This window comes from Pteropus medius, unplaced genomic scaffold (assembly GCF_902729225.1).
Source record: "Pteropus medius unplaced genomic scaffold, Ma_sr-lr_union100, whole genome shotgun sequence".
NCBI lineage: Eukaryota > Metazoa > Chordata > Mammalia > Chiroptera > Pteropodidae > Pteropus > Pteropus medius.
In genome coordinates this window covers 1286809-1307919 of record NW_024356397.1, presented here as the reverse complement: position 1 = coordinate 1307919, position 21111 = coordinate 1286809, and the positions used below count along the sequence as shown (strand labels likewise).

At 44.1% G+C, this 21111-nt stretch overlaps 2 protein-coding genes and 1 pseudogene across 3 annotated transcripts in view; 2 read left to right on the top strand and 1 right to left on the bottom strand.

The window, feature by feature from the left end:
• The window catches only part of SP1 (Sp1 transcription factor), a 31250-nt gene extending 28015 nt beyond the window's left edge, over window positions 1-3235 (top strand). Inside the window, exons 5-6 of the mRNA XM_039862182.1 lie at window positions 198-397; window positions 1157-3235. Coding sequence (XP_039718116.1) covers window positions 198-397; window positions 1157-1470 — 514 coding nt within the window. The 3' untranslated portion in view covers window positions 1471-3235. The remainder of the gene's footprint in view (window positions 1-197; window positions 398-1156) is intronic.
• A 1952-nt stretch (window positions 3236-5187) lies between these two features.
• AMHR2 (anti-Mullerian hormone receptor type 2) lies at window positions 5188-20025 on the top strand. Of its 2 annotated transcripts, XM_039862184.1 has the most exons (11): window positions 5188-11947; window positions 12232-12414; window positions 12680-12871; window positions 13141-13212; window positions 13400-13530; window positions 13643-13873; window positions 15218-15332; window positions 15468-15640; window positions 15845-15992; window positions 16160-16296; window positions 17211-20025. In XM_039862184.1, exons 1-11 carry the CDS (start codon window positions 11674-11676, stop codon window positions 17418-17420), a joined length of 1866 nt encoding a protein of 621 aa, XP_039718118.1. In that variant the 5' UTR covers window positions 5188-11673; the 3' UTR covers window positions 17421-20025. The 2 variants fall into 2 exon arrangements, with proteins under 2 accessions (XP_039718118.1, XP_039718117.1); XM_039862183.1 differs by lacking the exon at window positions 17211-20025 and having other exon boundaries at window positions 16160-17179.
• On the bottom strand, window positions 9221-9338 carry LOC120602260 (uncharacterized; annotated as a pseudogene).
• Window positions 20026-21111: the final 1086 nt, after the last annotated feature.

Here is a 21111-nt window from a genome sequence, read left to right as displayed (position 1 = left end):
CCTACAACTTGAATTTTGGATGTTAAGAACCAGAATTGACTAAAGATTTATCTTTTGATACTAAAGAAAAGCCTTTCTTTCAAAAATAAAAGTTTGGGGTTAGTTTCAAGTAGGTTGGATGATTACTGTTGACACTTTGTGATTCTTTAATTTTTATCTCTAAAATGAATGGTGAATAGTTATATTCTCACTTTCAGGGGCTCAGGGGATCCTGGCAAAAAGAAACAGCATATTTGCCACATTCAAGGCTGTGGCAAAGTATATGGCAAGACCTCACACCTACGGGCACACTTGCGCTGGCATACAGGCGAGAGACCATTTATGTGTACCTGGCCATACTGTGGGAAACGCTTCACACGTTCGGATGAGCTACAAAGGCACAAACGCACACACACAGGTAAGCAGGAGCCTGGGGAAGAAAGAAAGTAGTAGACCAGAATGGAAAGGCACAAAATGTACCTATGAAATAACTAAAATTACTGAGTAACTTACATTTGAAACTGACTGTGTGAATCACAGATATAATTGGATTTAATCGGAAAACCTTTAAGAAGGAAAGAGCTAGGTTTTGAGTGAGATTTTGAAGAAAGACCTCATTACTCTTCTTAGTCTCAGTCCTGCCTTCCTTTTTGGCTTTTTTTTTCCTTTCTGAATACTCCCTAACTTTTTTTTTTCTTTTCATTTAATTCCCCTCCTCCTGGGAACCAGAATACCAATTTTCCTTTGAAATCGATCCCCCTGTCTCTATTCTTAGTTATATGGTTTACCCCCAGCTCCAGGAATTGGCCATAATTGGCTTAAACCAGTCTATGGATCCCTTCCCCTCAGGATATTTGGTTCAAGGTGTGGGCAGTTAAGCTCATCCAAGAAGAGTGAATTTGGGACTTAAGCTGGGAATGCAGGACCACAGATACTTTCTCCTTGGGGGTTTGTGGTATGAAGACATATGGCCAGCAAAATCTACTCCCCAACCTTTTTACCTATTTTTCTTCCTTCAAAAAGCATAAGATACCAGATTTTTTTTTTTCTTTTTTCTTTTGCTTTTATCACTTTCTAAGCCTGGACTTATTCTGCTTAAGAAGTTTAAAAGTAGTAATTGGACAAGATACCTGTACTTCTGAGATGTCAGTTTTTTATCTTTCTCTTTTTTACTTAGGTGAAAAGAAATTTGCCTGTCCTGAGTGTCCCAAGCGCTTCATGAGGAGTGACCACCTGTCAAAGCATATCAAGACCCACCAGAATAAGAAGGGAGGCCCAGGTGTAACCCTGAGTGTGGGCACTTTGCCCCTGGACAGTGGGGCAGGTTCAGAAGGCAGTGGCGCTACCACTTCTTCGGCCCTTATTACTACCAATATGGTAGCTATGGAGGCCATCTGTCCAGAGGGTATTGCCCGTCTTGCCAACAGTGGCATCAACGTTATGCAGGTGGCAGATCTGCAGTCCATTAATATCAGTGGCAATGGCTTCTGAGATCAGGCACCGGGGCCACAGACATATGGGCTATTCCCATCAACCCTGGGATGCAAGGTAGCATGGGTCCAAGAGACATGTGGGAGAGAGAGCCATGAGGCATTAAAATGCATGGTGGTGGGAAGAATTGGGGGAGGGATACAAAAGAAGAGATGGGGTCCTGGCACCTACCTATATCATCAGTACCTCCTCAAAGTGGGAAACATTAGTGAAAATTCTGTTGGTGCCACCCTTTGAGCATTTGACCCTAAACAGTTTCTTCTTATATTTCTTACCCCAGCCTCCCTGTCCCTGGTTTCCCTTCTCAGTTCCCTCATGATGGATCCCCCCTTTCCTAAAGCCATCATGCCTTGATAAATATATATGATCATTGAAATACTTTTTAACAAAAAACAGATTCTATATTATATATATATATAAATATATATATATAAAAGATATATAGAGATGCATTTGCAGGGGTTGGCTGGGAGGAGGAAGGAGACCATTCTGTGACCAAAATACCTTGGTCAATTTTTTATATTGCCTTATTTCCTTATGGCTGAGCCTTGTTGTGACACATCAAGCTTCTATAGATGTTGTCTTGGCTTCCCACCAGATTAAGCATTCGTATGCTCTGCTTTTAGTTTATATATACATACATAATGTTTTTCTTTTCTTAATTTTGTCTTTTTATTTGGGATCAGCTTCTTGCACTCCTTTCCTGACTCAACCCTTTTTCACCTGATCATTTCATGTTTTGTTTTTGGTAGTGATCCCTGGATGAGGCACCTCTATGAATCTTTTTAAGTTCTTAGTCCCAGCAACAGAATGGAGAAACCTTGAAGCCTAAGCCGATGTTTGAGGTAGCTGTGGAGAGAGTGTTCAAAATACTACTGACGCAGGCACCCTCTTGGTGCTGGAGAGTCAAAGGCACCTCTCTTCATTAGCTGCTCTAAGCATCAAGAATCAGAAATATTTCTATGGAATTGTATAAGAGACCCTTTGAAGGTTATAATCTGGGATCAGTTTTTATAAAATATCAAAAGATGGTCAAATAATAGGTAGGAGTTTTTAATAGGAAAATGATGTGCCCAGAAATGGAAGTGGCTCGTGGTAGTCCAGTTCAGGAGTTAGTGGAATATTTGGACTTTGGTACAGCTGTCTTCCAAGGTGGCTCTAAGCTTTGATTTCACATAAGCTTCTGAGTTCACATTCTGAAAGGAAATATACTCCTTTTTTGAACATCCCCAGTACTTTTTTTCCTATTATGTTATTAAGCAGCATCATCAGCCAATGAATCTGTTCCAGGTTTCCATTCTGCAGAACTCCTGTAATAGTGGCAAGGCAATGGTTCTTTGATCTTTTCCCTTAACTCTTCTTTGGGTGGTTCCTAAGGGAAAAGGAAGCACATGATCATGGGAATGATAGCCAAGAACAAAAAGAAATCTTGTCTTACCACTGTGGCTTGTAGGAGAGATTGGGAGAAACCATCCTGCTTTCTCCATGGCCTGATTCCTGAAGAGACTGATCCAAAAATTATAGCGGCAGGGAACCCTTAGTGCATTTGGCACTGAGATTTAAATGCAACCAGAGTTGTTCTCAAGGCCCAGCCATTAAAACATCGTCTCTCTTGACCTTCTGGTATCTTGTCAGAGGGCTTTTCACTGTGAGGAAGTATGGAAATGGCTGTGTGTATGTGTGTAATCTGTTAGGTTGGGGATAGGTTTTCTGTTAGCCAATACTAAAAGAGACCTGCAATAAAATTACCCTGATCTGATAGAAAGTTAAGTGTTTGTGTATGACTGTGTGTGAATGTGTGTTTGTGCCTGTATATATCTACACACAGATGAGAAATTATATTTAAAATTGTTGGAAAATAAATCAACTTCCGATCAAAATGCCTTTCAGGCCCATTACCTAGAAATCTATCTTAAAACCTGGGTATGTTCCTGAAGTCATTTTTTTGCTTATGCTAAATTAGTTACAATTATGAATGGGGGATATTCTACTGCACTTTTAAAAGAAGAAACTATTTTTGTGTTTGAAAGCGAAACCAACATTCAGGTCTATAGCAGAGTCCTAGTTCCCTTCATATAATCTTTTTACCTTGACTACAAATAGATGATGCTATGATTCTACTATATATTTTATATAAAAATCTATCCAAATTAGGGTTTGGTTAAGTTTGTGTTGTTGTTTAACCTGAAATACAATAACTTTAATAATCTAAACAATAGTTCACTCCCTTTGGTCCTTTTTCTGCAGGCTTAATATTGTTTTTAACACTCAGGAACCATTGCAAGGAACTTTCCCCAGATCAAATTCTGTTAATACTGAAGTAAAAGTCACCTACGCCCAGCCACTTATCACACCCATTTTTCCCACTGAAAGGCAGAACTCAGAACCTATTATTTTATGTCTGTAATCATGTACATAGGCATCTTTGGAGGAAAGGGGCAGGATAACTCACTGGAGAGTGCAGTATTTTGCTAGAGCATTTCAAAGAATGGAATCTTTCCCAGTATGAAATGATCAGATAGAAACTAGCTTAATGAAGCTGAAGACTACAAGCTTTTAGAAGGTTATTTTGATATTGTTACTCTCTGGGATGGAATGCTGGTTTACCCTCGACCCCTTCATTAGCATTACTATGAGTGAATTTATATCCATTTCTTTCCACTTGACCTATTTTCTTACCAAGGATGCTCCAGATCCAGTATCTTGTTTGGCCCAACAACTGAAGCAGCAGCTGCTTTTGTCTCCCAGCAACAGTGAGCCACTCAGTCTTTTCCATAGGAACTTTGGAGCCTACATTCCTTGAGTCAGGAGCTTATTGCTGAAAATTCCTTTCCCTGAACTTTTGGCTGGCAAAAATTAATGTAACTGACAGGCATATTGATTCTATTATTTTTTTTCATGAGTTCTTTTCTTATTTAATTCTTTTAAATGACCAAAATTTGCAAAGCAGGGCATGCCCAAGGGAGCGGTAATATTAAAGCACTCATTTCCTTGTCCTTTCAGATTGCCCATTCACATTCATGTACTTATCATTCGACTGTCTCACTCTTTACCCTGAGCAGTAACAACCCACATCTTCCTTCAGGGACCTTCCAGCTGGCACCCTGTTTGTGGGTGCTGTGCAAAATGAAATTGAATGGATATCTCTCAGCCTGGTTCAGAGTAAATAGAACCTTTTATCCCAGAAAGTATAGACTGCAGTGTGGGGTAAAGATTATGGTTGGGGGAGAGTTAGAGACAAAAGCTGTAAATTACTATGGCTGATTGATTTGTTTCTACTATATACATATATATATTTTTTGCTTTTGTATATCCTATATAGGAAACTAAGCATTGTATTTTTTTAACAAATCTGAGAAAGCACTATGAACTGCAGATGTTTGACTTTCAGAATATATTTTGTATTGTCAATATCTTCACATTGTGTGAATACTGGAAGCTGCAGATCTTTGCTAGGATGCAATAAATTTATATACTTTTTGAGGGGTTCTTCTGGGGGTATTAATCAGGCCCCTGTTGTGCTTTTGGGGAGCCCTGGTGCTACTTGCTTAAAGTTTTCATTCAGTTATAAGTACCCTGATGCCTTTTGGACCTTGGGATCAGATCAAACGAGTTTCGCATTTCAGAGATCCAGGTACCAAGGAAATGAAGCTTCCTCAAGTGAGGGGCCCTTTGCATAGCTCTCCTTTCCCCTATTCAAAGCTGGGTAGCCTCTTGAGGTTGGGAGGAGAAATGTGAAATCTCAGAGTTTCATCTCCCTTAGAAGAGAGCCAGTAACTTATGTGCAGGGATGAAAGGTGGCAGCAGTAGCTTTGGGGAAAGGAGGAGGACATGGCACTTCTCCAACCCCGGAAAACATTGCTTTTGAAAACTGCTGATAAAATATGGGCAGGTTGCTTTACTTTTGTTTGAGAGCCTGTGCTCTCTCTGGTGCCTCTTTTGGCTCTACTCCTGGGCTACAGACCTCTTCCAGGAGGATGAGCAGACCAGCTTTGAGGTTGACCTGTTTCTTTTCTTTGTCTGCTTTCCCTAAACACCAGCCCCCAGGGACATTAAACAGCCTTAAGCTTAAATTCCTACTCCCTCTCCCAGATTTGGCTTTCTTGCCTTAGAGTGAAGGCTAGGAAAGGGAAAAAAGGGAGCCCCTGGATTCATTCCTCCCATAGATCTTCTCCAATTTGACTTCCCAGGCCCAAAAAGATTTCCTCCACAATGTTCACTTGAGAGAAGTGAGTATATTGTCCCATTTCCCTCTTTCTATATTATCAAACAACCTCAGCCTGCCTTGTGCCTGCTAAGTGAGAAGAGGTGTGGTGATTTGTCCCTCAGCTCACTTTTCAGTATCAGAAAAAAAGCATAACAAATGAGGGTAAGGTGGGGCTGCAGGTAGTGAGGACTGTCGATACCTCACCTGGGGTGTGTGTTTTCTTCTTTCACCTTCAGGAATGACACTGTGCCTTCTCTACAGGGGAATGGGCTTCATATACTCAGCCCTCTAGTTTCCCAGCAACTGCTCTTGAACAGTATGGACAAGGGCAGGTCTTCATATTTCTCCCCTTTCTCCCAATGGCATCCCATAGCCCTCACCTGGAATCTGGGGCACAAAGACTTTGGGGAAAGATGGAAAAATATGCTGAGATTGCCTCGAGGAGTCCCTTTCTACACACACCTATGGCAGCTGCCCCAGGGCCTGCTTCCTCTTCCCAAAATGAGAGTCTCATCCTTTGGGGGGAGAGACAGTGCTCCAGTCTCTGGTGCCTAAAACAAGTTTATTTCTCTCTTAACACTGGCAATAACCTGTCTTCATACCACTGTTGCCTTTTTAAACCTCTTGATAATCTCATGCTGTGTTTGTTGTTGGTTCCAATCGGATCATCACCAGGGCTGTGTGGGGAAATACTTTCAAATGCTTTCATCTTTCTTGTTCTTTTCCCCCTGATTCTGTGTATGTATGATGCTAATCTTTTGTCTTTCAATTTCTTCCTGCTCTTTTGTATCTTCCTTTCTTGTGTCTCCTACCTTTTGTCTCCGGGTATTTTGGGGCTTCCCCCCCCCTTTTTTGTACAAAGATTAGTTTCAATGTAGTCTGTAGCTCCTTTGTAAACCAATTAAAAATTTTTTTTAATAAAAAGGCATGTCTCTGGTGTGTTGAGAGGATTGGGAATGGGGAGACTGTGGATATAACTTCATATACCGAACCTGGCAAAGGATTCCAGTTACATTGTTGTACTCCTACACATGCTAATCAGCATGATTGCCCTACACTTAATTCCCAGGTAGATAGTGTCATGACTAGATCAGTGTGCCATGACTACGTAGAAATGTGGAGGACCAAGAGAAATGGGGCAGCCCCCAATTTTGTTTAATCTTTTTATTTTGGAATACTTTTAAATGTAAAGGAAAGTTACAAATTTAGCACAAAGTTTCCGTATACCCCTTACCTAATTTTCCCCATTGTTAACTTATTATGGTATATTGTCAAAACTAAGAAACCGACATTGGTTCATAACCCCAGGCTTTATAGGTTTCACCAGTTTTAACATGGATGTCATCTTTCTGTTCCAGGATCTATTCCAGAATGTCAGATTGCATTTAGTTGATGTGTTTCCCCAGTCTTCGCTGGTCTGTGACAGTTTTTTTCATGACCTGACAGTTTTGGCACGTGTTGGCCAGGTGTCCTGTAGAATATCCCCAAATCTGAGTTTGTCTAATGTTTTTCTCATTATTAGAATGAGCTTATGGGTTTGGGGAAAAAATATCACCCAGGTGAAATGTCCTCATCACATGCTATCAAGGGATCTGTGATAATAGCCACATGACATTACTGATGGTAACCATCAGTTGGTTAAGGTAGTGTTTGCCAAGTTTCTCCAGTTTCTCTTTTCCTATTCTTCAGAAGCAAGTCAGTAAATCTGGCCCGCCTTTAATGGGAATTAAGCTTACTCTCCTGGGATGGGGGCAGTATCTACATAGAACATTTGGAATTCTGTGAGGAAACTCTTCTCCCCATTAGTTTAAATTAGTATGCACTCATTTTTTTATACTTGGGTTAATTATTGGGTATATTTATTTTATACTTTGTTATAATCCAATACTACATTGTTCAGATTGTCTCAGCTTTGGCCTTTGCGAGCTCTTTCAGGTTGGCTCCTGTGTCCCTTTGGTATGTCTACATTATTTTTTTGAGCACTTTTTAAACTTTCTGTTAAACAAGATGCTTCAGGTTCATCTTGTATTTTCCCTGCCCCAGCCCTGGAATCAGCCATTTCTCCAAGGAGCGTTGGTTCTTTTTATTGGAGAATTATATTGGAACCAAGATCTAGCCCCAACATATTTTACATTCAGTTAATACCAGCCTGTATCTAACATGATGGGATCTGGATTGTGACATCCCTTCTGAAACTGAAATTGAAGTTACTCTGACAGTCTTTCCAATTTCCCTACAGTTTCACTTCCCTTCCGACCTATATAAGAATCCTTGATTAATTGTTTATACCATGGCTACCAACATTCTCTATTATTTTACTCAGTTGACTTCCTGTGTCTACTTTGTCGATCACCAGTGGGTAAATTCAGCCATTTGATTTCCTTATGTAGCTGGCAGCAATATAACATTTTAACATTTGACTTTATTGGGGAGGGGTCGTTTGGGAATTTTTTTGTTTTTTGGTTTTGGTTTTGCAGCCTTAAATGGGTGTTTAATAGTAGTGCCATCTATTCATTCAATAAACATTTCTTAAGTCCTTACTGGGTACTTAGTGCTGATTACTAAACTAGGTTGAGAATAAAAATGAAATAAGACAAGCAGGCCCTGCCACCAAGTGCTTCACAGGCTGGCAAGTGAGACAGATACCACTAATTTCAAGTTTCCCAATTCTGACCCAGTTTTTCAGCAGATGATCTGCTTCCTCGTTCATGGGGAAAATGGAAGCATGAATTTCCTCAAACTTCCCTGTTCTATCCCTACATCTATGTATTCACCAGTTTCTTAGGAGAAAATATTTCTTCATTGCAAGGCCACTCCTGCCACTTATGCTCATTTTCTTCGATTTCTTTTTGTTCTTTGTTTTGATATTTCTCCCTTTTGTCTTCAGTCTGGTTCTCTTTTGTAAGCCTGTAAGTATGTTAAAATCCCTTCCTTCCATTTTGAAAAAATTTCTGCTTCCTCTTCAAGCTGCTGATCTAGTTTCCATTTCCAAAGTGAAAATAGTTGACACTCAATTTTTCTCTTTTACTCATTCCTCAGGCCACTTTGTTCAGCACCCATCATTTACCAAATTGTTTCTTAACATCAGCCACTTGGTTGCCAGCTCCAGTGGTCTTTAAGTCCATAGCCTCAGATCTCTCTGCAACAATGTGCATCTTAGAGCTTTCTTCCACAGAGTGTGGAACTGATACTCTCCTGGTTCTCCTTTAGCCTTGCTGACTATTCTTTTTAGTCTCCTTTGTAGCCATTTCTTTCTCTGTCCCTTAAATGTTGATGTTTCCCTGTCTTGTGTCCTTTCCATACTTTACTTTTTACCCCCTTAAACAAGTCATGTCTACTCTTTAGTTATTAAATACATGTTAGTGACTCCCAGATATTAAGCCCTAAATTCTCTCTCAACCTGACAGCCTGCTTACTAGATGAGATAACTCAAACTCATCATGCAAGAAGGGGAAATAACCCTTGTGTTCCCCATCTCACTTAACAGTATTACTACTTCTTGAGCATTTATTCTTTTTATTTTTATTATTATTATTTTTTTAATGCCTACAGCACCAGTATTCCTAGGTAGTCTCCCATTCAAGTACTAACCAGGCCCGACCCTGCTTAGCTTCCAAGATCAGACAAGATCAGGCACATTCAGGGTGGCATGGCCATAGAGTTGAGCATTTATTTTTGATGCCTCAGAATCATCTTTTAATTCTCCCTTTCATCTCCCAACATTTATTTGATTACCAATCCTATTAATATTACCAATACAATGTATCTCAATTTTTTTCCTTTCTTATTTTTATTTCCACTTTCCTAGTGCTCACCTTGGCTACTGCTTAGGTATTGTAACTGATATCCTTGCTTCTAGTCTCATTGAGCTCCAGTTCTTTTACTTCTTTTGAATATGTTTACCTTTGGGACACATACTTTCACAGAAAGAATTTCTCTGTGAAACCCTCTGGGTACCTTTTTTCCCTTCTCTTTTATGCCCTGGACAGAATTAGCTTGTTTGATCTTTCTGCTTATATAGCTGCTTGTTCATACCCGTGGTCTGATACATAATTTTCTGATTGCTTGTTGATTTATCTTCCTGCCTTTCTAGACTGAGTTCCTGGAGGGCAGGAATCACGTATCCTTGTAGACCCAGCACAAGGATAAATAAAATACCTTTTATGACTGGGACCTCTAATTTTTTTGAGTTGAATGAATAAACAATGCACTTTAGCCTTGTGGCTAGTGGGGTCAAAGGTTGATTATTGGGCCACTGCAGATCTAATTGGGATTCAGACGAAGTTCTTTGTGTATGTGGAACCAGGAAGACTTTATTCCTATGAGGAAGTCCTTTCTCAGGACCTTCCTAATCCCTTAGCTCTCAGAGTTTTACCCCTTCCATCGCCATCTCAACTCTAAACTCTGCCCAGAGCAGGTGTACTTTCAGTAAACCTGGCTGGAATGTTTCTATCTTTGAGAGTAGTTATCCAAGCCTTTGGGTGAGGAGATTCTGCCTTCCTGCCTGATCCTTACCTTGCTTCCCTCTAGAGGAGATATAGTCCTGAAACACTCCAGATGCAAGAAGTTATTTGACCTTTAACTCCCCCATCCACCCACCCATTTATGTGATCTGGAGCTGGTAAGGATGATAGCTATAGCTAAGTACATTCCAGTCATCTCACGGACAGAGTCCTGCAGACTCCCAGAAGCGCCTATGGAGGGATGAGCAGCTGTCTATCTGCCTCTAGCCTTCATCCTTCCTCCAGCTTTGGCCTCACAAACTACTGGAGCTTTTACTGTCTTCTTTCATTCAGGCTCCCTAGGAGAAAGGCTCCAGAATCAATCAATACTCAGACTTTCATCCCTGTTCTAAGACCATTCCCAGAAAGAATTTCCAGGCAGCCACCAGAGGGACAGAAGGCTCTGAAAACAGGATGCTAGTCCCCTCTGATTCTAATTTTCATGGGAACCAGCTGTTCACAGGTGCAGAAATGATGATCTATAACTGTAGTTTCTGAGTCCAGTGGTGTTGGAATCCTGTCCCTCTGTTGCACCACAAACTATAGACCTCTCTATCTCCATGCAGACATTCCCTCTACACACCTTGTACCCTTCCTTCACATTTTACAGTCCCTGCAGCTTAATAGATATAGGAGGTGTACTATAGATAATCAGAAGAGGCTCTTGCTGCCCCCTCACTAAACACCCGAGTTTCTCCTATGTCTGCTGGCCTCTGGTGGTGATAGTTTGAACTGTACTTTCCCTTTCCAGTTAATGGCCTGCTAGCAGGTAATGTGCCTATTTTCTCAACAATCCAAATCAAATATTCAAATACTGTATTTAGTGGAAATTTTTATTGCTGCATTTGTATTTGTTTTCAGGCATCATGGCATAATGCAAAGAACAGAGCTTTGGAGTCAGACTTACCTAAGTTCAAATCACCTTGGGCTAGATACCTAAGCTCAGCTTTCTTACTCATAAGGTGAAGATAATAAATAGTTTAGTGGGAGAATTAGATGAGATGATTGTAAAATGCATAGCCCTAGCTGTGCTGTAGCACATAGGTGCTCAATAAAAGTTTGTTACATTCTCAATAATGGTGATTTGTTCAGTGCGTGACTCAAAGTGATTTTTTAAATTTTGGTAACAAAATTTACCATTATACCATTTTTAATATGTTTTTTTTAAACTCTGAGAAATTTTATATAACTACTGTCTAATGTTTGAGTTTGGAAAATGAGGTCAAACGTAGTATGGGCTGTGAAACTTTTCTGCCCGGGAGCTGTGGATCTGAGCCCTGAAAATAGGGGTTAGAAGGGATCTTGGACATAGCTGACTGGCACTGAGCACTTCACCTCACTGTGGTTTCCTGGCTATAGGATCCAGTACTTTCTTTCAGGGTCAGCAAAGGGCAGAGGTTTGAAGTTAAGCATCACTTGGTTCTCAGCTGGGCCTCCAAGGCCTCCTCCTCCCACTTTGCAGAGAAACGAGGAGGTGGCTGAAGAGAGGAGGATATGAGATTGGTTCTCCACTCCTCCCTCTCTCTCCCTGCTTTTCCCCACAACCATCCTCTCCCCCACAGCAGCCGTCTCCCCCACAGAGACTGGGAAGAGGGAGGGGGGCGGAGTTGGGGACTGAGGGATCAGAAGCCCCACAGTGCCCTGTATCTGAGGGAAGCTCTGGGCAGGGGCAGCTGTGCTGGCTCATGCTCCCCTCCTGTTGCTGCCTCCTTCGAAATGATGCTGGGTACTCTGGGACTTTGGGCACTGCTTCCTGCAGCTGTGCAAGGTAAGTGTCTTTCCATTCACCCAATGAAAGAAAGGGGCACTTGAAGCACCAGCCACCCCTTTAGAAGAGTGGCGAGTGGGGTGGGTGAGTGAGAGTGAAGGGTAGAGGCGTGTCCCCTTGGTGGGGGTCCGGTTCCAAAACTCTGCTGACCCTGTTCCCTCCTATGGCTTTACCATGCTGGCCCTGGGATATGAAACATGCTTTGTCTCTCCTTTTCGCTGCTGCTTTTGCCCCTGTATTTACTCCCATCTTGACCCTTCCCCTTTCTCCACCGTGGGCCACAGCACCCCCAAGCAGGCGGACCTGTGTGTTTTTTGAGGCCCCCGGAGTGCGGGGGAGCACACAAACACTGGGGCAGCTGCTAGATGCAGGACCAGGGCCCCCCAGGGCTATCCGCTGCCTCTACAGCCGCTGCTGCTTTGGGATCTGGAACCTGACCCAAGACCTGGCACAGGTGGAGATGCAAGGTGAATGGAAAAGTATATGGCAGGTGACAGGGTGGGAGACAGGCACATCCTGGGGTGGGGGTGGCAACTGAGGGAGAGGAGGAGAAGTGGAATGTGTGGAGGGAAAGAGAAGCCATATGAGTTGGAAGGGATACCTCAAAGAAGGAATTTACTCTCTGTTCCCAGACCCCATTATATGCACTCACGCTCCAACCCCCACCCCCCACTCCCACCCCCATCTCCCTTCCTCTTTTTATCTCCCATTTTCCTAATCCCATCCTATCAGGATGCCGAGACAGTGATGAGCCAGGCTGTGAGTCGCCCCACTGTGACCCAAGCCCCAGAGCCCAGCCCAGCCCGGGCTCCACTCTCTTCACCTGTTCCTGTGGCACTGACTTCTGCAATGCTAATTACAGCCATCTGCCTCCTCTGGGCAGCCCTGGGACTCCTGGCTTCCAGGGTCCCCTGGCCACCCCAGGTAGGCCCCTGGGGTGCTGAAGCTGGGTGGGGGCTGGGGCCCAGGTTAGGATGAGAGGTAGAATCAGGGTCAGTTCTCACTCTACCCCTGTCCCAAGCTTCCCTCCTCCTGGCCTTGAGAAGTTGGTTGCCCTGGTGACTGGGAGATAAGGGGGCTTGCGACCAGGGTGGGGGTGGGTTGAGAAGCAATATCTCTGAGGAGGGGGAGAGGAGCAGAGAGTGGATTTGGGGCAGGGCTCATCCAGCCTGCATCTTTGCCTTAATACCCAGGCGAGTCTATTTGGATGGCGCTGGTGCTACTGGGGCTGTTCCTCCTCCTGCTGCTGGGCAGCATCATCTTGGGTATTAATCTGCCTCCTCCCTTCTTTGTGACCCCAAGACACTGCCCTGGAGTTCTGACCCCTCTCTAAGCTCCCCTGACCCCATGGCTCTGAGACCTCTGCAGCCTGATCCCTATTACCTCCCACAAAGCCCCCTTCCCAGTCTCCATGCCTGTGCACCCTGACCCTAATGCTCTTCTCTACTCCAGCCCTGCTACAGCGAAAGGTCTGCAGAGTGCAAGGTGTGCCAGAGCCAGAGTCAGAGCCAGAGCCAGACTCAGACTCAGACAGGGACTGGAGTGTGGAGCTGCCTCAGCTGCCTGACCTGTGCTTCTCCCAGGTGCCCAGGGAGGAAGGGAAGGGTCCTTTAGGCACTCCCAGTGTCTGTGCTGGGGAGGAAGCCTAGCACTGGTACTAGCTAAGGCCAGCACCCAGCACCGTATCCCCACCAGGTAATACGGGAAGGAAGTCACGCAGTTGTGTGGGCTGGGCAGCTGCAAGGCAAGCTGGTAGCCATCAAGGCCTTCCCCCTGAGGGCTGCGGCCCAGTTCCGAGCTGAGAGAGCATTGTATGAGCTGCCAGGCCTACGACATGACCACATTGTCCGCTTTATCACGGCCAGCAGGGGGGGCCCTGGCCCCCTGCCTTGTGGGCCCCTGCTGGTGTTGGAGCTGCACCCCAAGGTGAGGACCAAAGAATGTACATGTGTGTGTTTGCCTGTGTATGAATGTGGATGGACAGGAGTGCTGGTTGGCAGCTGGGCCCTGTCTACGCTTGTTCTTCTGCTTTACATTTCCTCTTCTCTAAAACATGAGAAATTATTTTTATTGTTTATGTTTTTATTACACAAGAAATACCTGCTCATGATTAACTTATAAAATAGATAAAGAAAGGGGGAAATCAAAACTATTCATATTCTATACCTTAAAGAAAATCATTGTTAAAGAAATACCTCAAGGCACAGCCCTCCAAACCCATCCATATATTCATTCAACGACTATTTATAAGTTGTGTGTCTGGCATTGTGCTGAGTGCTAGGAAGAACATACCCAGTCCCTCCCTGCCTTTACAGATTTTATAGAGTAGTAGGGAAGACAGAAGTGGGTTAAGTACAAAAATAAGTATAAAATGTTAAGTGTGTTAGGTGCCGAAACAGAGGGCCATGGTACTATAAGAGAAAAGGAGACTTGACTCAAGGGGAGGACAGGAAACAATGAGGATAAAGAGGAAGAGGTAGGCAGGGCCAGACCACACCCAGTCTTGTGGGCCTACTAAGGACTTAGGTCTTTATCAGCACCTACAGCTCTGCCACCTCTGAAATCTTGAATTCTGGAAAGTCCCTTCTTTGACCATGTGCCTCATTGCCCACCTCAAAAATCACTGCTTTATGGGTTTTGTTTGTTTAACTTTCCCTGCACACTGAAGGTGTTCAATGTTTGTCGAATGAGAGACTCTATTGTTCTTTCCCCTCCAATTCCTACTTGCTCCCTACCCACTGCTCTCCTACCTAATAGCTCTACTCATCTGATAGCTCTATCATAGAAGCCTGACACCTCAGGCCAGGTGGTTCAGGAGGAGTGCCTCTTCTGCTCTGTCTTTGTCCCAAGCCCCCTGAGGCAGCATAAGATGGTTAATAACAAGTGATACTAGAGTCAGACTTCTTGGGTCCAAGCTCTCTTTCTCTCTCATGAAATGACTTCTGGCAAGCTTACTTAGCTCTCTCAAGCTTCTCATCTATAAAATGGGAGTCACAGGAGTATCTACCTTCTAGGGTTGTTGTGAGGATTACAAGAGGCCTGGCCCACAGAAAGTGCTCGGGCCACTTGAACTAGAGTTACTGTTTTTCCTGTTAGTCTGACTGATGCACATTCTCACATCTCTACTGCCCGTTGTCTTGGCCTGCATGTGTCAGTGTGTCGGTCTGCTGGGAGATACAGGAGGAAGTCTGTCAATTGATCTCTGCTTCCTGGGGTGGATAAGCCACCTCCAGCTTTGTGTTTTCCCTTGTTCTCTCTACTTCTCCCCAGGGTTCCCTGTGCCACTACTTGACCCAGCACACCAGTGACTGGGGAAGTTCCCTGAGGATGGCACTTTCCCTGGCGCAGGGCCTGGCATTTCTCCATGAGGAGCGCTGGCAGGATGGTGAGTGAACTGAGAGCAGGAAGTCATGGGAATCATTGCTGTTTTTCTGATTCTTCCTTGGCTTGGAGGGGAAGGATTGAGTCAAAAGAGAAAGGAGGAAGATCCATACCTTTTCATCTTTGGCTTCTCCCACAGGCCAGTATAAACCAGGTATTGCCCACCGAGATCTGAGCAGCCAGAATGTGCTCATTCGGGAGGATGGGTCATGTGCTATCGGAGACCTGGGCCTTGCTTTGGTACTCCCTGGCCTCACTCAGGCCCCCACCTGGGCCCCTACTCAACCCCGAGGCCCAGCTGCCATCATGGAAGTGAGTACTCTGGATAAAGATGAGGCCCAAGATGACAGTGGTGGTGCTAATGAAGATACGCCCATTGCTATAGCAACAGTGCAGCAATGCCTATAGAATTTGGGGCATTTCTAAGTCTGTAGTTGAGGGGATGTTGCATGGACCAGTGTTATGGTGAGGGTTGCCAAGGAGACAATTCTTGACCCTCCATGCCTCCCTCTCCAGGCTGGTACCCAGAGGTACATGGCGCCAGAGCTCTTGGACAAGACCCTGGACCTACAGAACTGGGGTATGGCCCTCCGGCGAGCTGATGTTTATTCTCTGGCTCTGCTCCTATGGGAGATCCTGAGCCGCTGCCAAGATTTGCGGCCTGGTAAGGATGAGTGCAGTAGTCCCCGACTTTTCCCTGATGCCTCACCCATCCATTCCAGACCCACCTACCTCCTAACCCAGGAAGCTCTGTCCTAGTCCCCCTTGCTCTTTCCACAAGGAAGACACTGCTAGCATTAGCAACATCTAGCCCCATGTGCTTTTCTCCAGACAGCAGGCCACCACCCTTTCAACTGGCCTACGAGGCAGAACTGGGCAGCACCCCTACCACCTGTGAACTGTGGACCTTGGCAGTAGAAGAGAGAAGGCGTCCCTACATCCCACCCACCTGGCACTGCTTCGCCACAGTAAGAGGCCACACAGGCTGGTGGGCTGGGGATTTGGAGAGTCTGGGCATGGGCTTCAAGGCCTTGTCTGCTAGAACCAGTCCCTCTACTCTTATCTCCTCATCTTCCACCACTCCTTGCTCATGTTCGTCCAGAGCTGGGCAAACTTTCTCTGTACCTCAGTTCATCCTCTTCCACCATAAGTCTCATGCAGCCCATTCTGAGACTCCCACCTTCCTTCTGGTCAGTCTTGCCCGGTCTGTCTTCTCCTCACCATCGGTTAGCCCTCTTCCTCAGCCCCCTGCTCTAGGATGCCCTCCTTGGCTTTGCTGCTGCCCTGAGCTCTGCCCCCAAGATGGCTCCTCTCTTGGTACACTGGAGCCCAGCGTTCAATCCAATAATTCTTTGTTCTGTCCTACACATCTTGGTTTGTACTATGACTCAATAAAATCCAGTTCTAGGTATAAAGGGTTAAAGAGTTAAAGCAGTGGCCTAAAGTGAAAATTCAGGGGTCTGTACAAATAGTTTCCTAAAGAAAGTCCTTTACCCTGCTACCTACTCTGAAATACATGGTCTGAAATTCCTAATGCACAAGTATCTTCTGGATTAGAAAACAGAGGCCCAAGAATTGTTTGCAGAAGACCCTGATTTGCCTGAAAGGAAAGAGAGCAATTTCCCATCAACATGTTAAGCGGTTAACTGAAATTAGTGCCTCAGAGGAAAAGGTGGACTCTTTGGAAAGCCCCCAAAAACCTGTCCCAGGGAACAAGATGCAGAGGGCAGGATTTCAGTGAGAGGGAAAAGGAGGCTTACTCCAGGAAGGATCAGAATAAGAGTGTTGAAAACAGGAATGGTGGATCCCTTTTAATCCTGGGGGCCACTCAGGGCCACTCAGGATCCTGGGGTTAAGCTTACCTCCCGGTCATTCTTCCTAGGACCCTGCTGGCCTGAGAGAACTCCTAGAGGACTGTTGGGATGCAGACCCAGAAGCACGGCTGACAGCTGAGTGTGTACAGCAGCGCCTGTCTACCCTGGCCCATCCTCAGGAGGCCCACTCTTTCCCAGAGGGCTATTCACATAGCTGCCCACCTCTCTGCCCAGAAGACTGTCTCTCAACTCCTCCTCATTACCATTCTCCCTTGTAGGCCTCAGCTGAGAATCTGCCACTTCAGCGTTCATCAAAGCCCTTGTTCCAGGAATTCTTAACCTGCTGGTACCATTTCTCATGTGTAAATATGCAGTTTATGTGTAATCTATGTACGTGCAAACATAAATATGGTGATCATATGCCTGTCCGCTCTGCCCCATCACTGCTTTTCCTATTTGCCAAATGCATGTATGCTTCTGTGGGCATCCAGTCCACTGTAATTATGACCAGTGACTGAGGGTAGGTGTGTACAAGAAAGAGATAGTCAGCTTTCCTGACTCTGCATCCTGGGCTCCTCTGTCTCTCTTCTTTTCCTTTCCCTCCACAAGTCTTTATTTGGTGTGATGTCATGCAGGGCACTTGGGAAAGAAGGTTGAATACGATGAAATTGCTGCTCTGAAGATGTTCAGAGACCCACAACTCACTTTGTCCTGTACAGAAGGGGGCTCCAACCCCCAGGCCTCAGACCTTACCATCTGTGGCCTGTTAGGAACCTGGCCACATAGCAGGAGGTGAGCAGCGGTGGCAGCAAAGCTTCATCTGTATTTGCAGCTCCCCAGCGCTAGCATCACCGCCTCAGCTCCACCTCAGTTCATCAGGCATTAGATTCTCATAGGAGCCTGCCCAGTCCTTGGTGCCAAAAAGGTTGGGGACTGCTGCTGTACAGTGTCCTGAGAGGGAGTGTCTTCTCCTGAGGCTTGAATGAGAAGACCTCACAGAGCACATGATGCTTAAGCTGGGTCTTGAATGAACAGAAGTTTTCCAGAAGTGTTGAGGGCAGTAAGGCATTCCTGGCCTGATAAGGTAGAGTGTCATAAGGTGCAGCGAGAAACTCTAGGTAACCTGGGCAGCAAGTGTGGGGTGTATGGTGGGGAAAGAAGAAGTAATATGGAAAACTGTAGGCAAGACCTTGAGAATGAACCCTGCTGAGAAGTTTTTCATTCGTTTCTTTTTGTATGTTTTCTCTACTGGCTTTTCTTATCTGCCCAGGTCCCTCTAACTTTGGGTGCCCCTCAGGGTCAGTCTAGTTACAGATACCTGGTTTATAGCCCTAGCGTAGTTTCTGACTACCTGAGTGCCCTTGTGCAAGTTATTTTCTCTTTCTGGGGCTCAGGTTCCTCATTTGCCAATAAGGGGTTGGCTTTCTGGTCTAATACTGGAAGAACAGTGGGGGAGCTCTGACTTTACTACAACAGGATTGTCTCCCGCTCAGTGACCAACTGTTCTATGTCCTCAGGCAAGATACTGAACACTTAGACTCTCAGTTTTATCCTGTGTAAAAGCACACATATTTTATCATGTGTAAAACACCCTGCTTGCAGGGTCAATTCAGGGTGAAGAAAAAGGTGACAGGTCTTACACAGCACCAGGCCTTAGGGGACACTGTAAATGGCAGCAGTTGTGATAGCGTTGAGATGATCTCTAGCCCCTTTCTAGCTTGGTTGTTCCAGAGTTCCAAGATTAGCCTCTGCAGAGCCCATCCACTCTGAGCCCTGAGATTTCACCTTCCTTCGGGCCCAGATCTCTAATTCTCTGTAAGACATCATTGCTTGGATAGGCAGCCACCAGCTGAAATGAAACACATCAAAATCCAAGCACCTGCCTCCCCGCCTCCCCCTTGCCAACAAGTCTGCCTTCCCCTCTTCAATGACCCTCAAGGATACTAAATTTCTCTTGGTCATAGATCAGGGGTCCCCAACCCCTGGCCACAGACTGGTACTGGTCTGTAACCTCTTAGGAACCAGGCTGCACAGCAGGAGGTGAGCAGCCTGCTAGCCAGCAAAGATTCATCTGTATTTGCAGCCACTCCCCAGTGCAGCATCACTACCTCAGCTCCACCTCATATCATCAGGCATTAGTTTCTCACAGGAGCTCGCCTAGTCCTTGGTGCCGAAAAGGTTGGGGACCGCTGTCCTAGAGGATCCCAACAAGGAAGATGTTCTTGTCCCCTCCCATGGCCCCAGCTTATCCCATCCATATCCAGTCAGTTTTCAGGTCCCACTGCAATTGCATAGGCAGGTCCTGCTTCTGGGTACCCATCCCCCTTTCCTTCTTCCTAGGTCTGGCAGCCTCGGCTACTGCGATTGCCTCTTGGCTGCCTGTTTTTCCCCAACTTTGAGTAAAACACTACCCTGAACAATCTTTAAACATAACTTTGCATTGTGTTTTGCCTATGCTTAACAGTCTACTTGTCTGTTTCATGATAATCCTGTGAGTATCATTTACAGAGGAGAAAACCAAGGACTCAGAGAAGTTTAAGAATATGTCCAAAGTCACACAAATCTTAAATAACAGAGCAGAGATTTTCATCATTAAAAATGATGTTTGAAAAATGCTATATTATTATTAAAATGGATGTCACATGAAAAGAATGTACAAACATGTTGACAGGCATAGTGTTATATTAAATCAAAAATAAACCTATAATCACAAGAAAAACAAATCCCAAAAAAGGAACATTTCACAAAATACCCATATACTACTCAAAACTATCAGGATCATCAAAAACAAAGAAATTATGAGAAGCTATCACAATTAAGAGGAGCCTAAGGAAATGTGACAACTAAATGTAACATGATATCCTAGATAAGATACTGGAAGAGAAGAAGGACATTAGGTAAAAACTAAAGAAATCTGAATAAAGTATAGAGTTTAATTAATTATCATGAATCAATATTTGTTCATTAAGGTAACAAACATACCATATTAATGTTAAGATAAGACAGGGAACCATGTGTGGGGAATATAAATTGTCTGTATCACCTCAATTTTTCTATAAACTTAAAACTGTTCTAAAAAAATAAAGCTTATTAAAAAAACAAAACAACTATGACCACCTCCAGAACATCAGAGGCCATAAATATAAGGAACAAGAGGAGGGTTGTGGGAAGCATCACAATGTTTACTTGCAGTGTTTTCGAATGGGCATGTTATAATATGTTGTATTGAAGGGATTGCTGACATAAAAGCCAGAAAATCTGGATTACCATTTTAGCTCTCCTAACTGAACTCTTAGAAAAGTTTGTTTATTTACTCTTCTCAGGAAGTTGAATGAATGAATGATCCTGTAAGTCATTTCTAACCCTATAATTCCATGATTCTATGAATTAAAGTCCCTGTTCTGAAGATTACTTCACCAAATCCAGTGTTTGCCTAGTATAATATTGCCATGATTAGTGACTTCATGCTCTTGAAGAGGCAATATGCATGTAAATAAGTTTTTTAGAAACTTGAAAACAAATCTGTAAATAGAGGTGGATTATGAATATGGTATGGCTAAAGACAGAGGTGGTGGATGGTGGGAAGAAAACTGAATTTTTACTATCTACCTTTGTTTTTACCTCTTGAATTTTGAACTATTTGCATATTTTGTCTATTAAAATTAAATACAGTTGACCGTTGAACAATGAAGAGGTTCAGGGCACTGGTCCTGCTCAGTTGAAAATTGCTTATAACTTTTGACTCCCCCCAAATTTAAGTTATCCTTTGGTATTCATGGAGGATTGGTTTCAGGACCCCCTGCCGATACCCAAATCCACAGATGCTCAGGTTCCTTATATAAAATGATAATATAACAATGCATACAGATTGAAAACAATACAAATTTATTGAAAAAAATCAGTGTATAAGTGGACCACACAGGTCAAACCCTTGTTCAAGGGTCAGCTGTATTTACTTATTAATTTTAA

Excerpts from the sequence above, each read along its gene's own strand:
- AMHR2 (XM_039862183.1), top strand. The coding sequence starts at position 11,674 with ATGAGATTGGTTCTCCACTCCTCCCTCTCTCTCCCTGCTTTTCCCCAC. Across the intron at positions 13,213-13,399 it reads GCTGGGCAGCATCATCTTGG|CCCTGCTACAGCGAAAGGTC; the intron begins GTATTAATCTGC and ends TCTCTACTCCAG. Across the intron at positions 13,531-13,642 it reads CTGACCTGTGCTTCTCCCAG|GTAATACGGGAAGGAAGTCA; the intron begins GTGCCCAGGGAG and ends TATCCCCACCAG.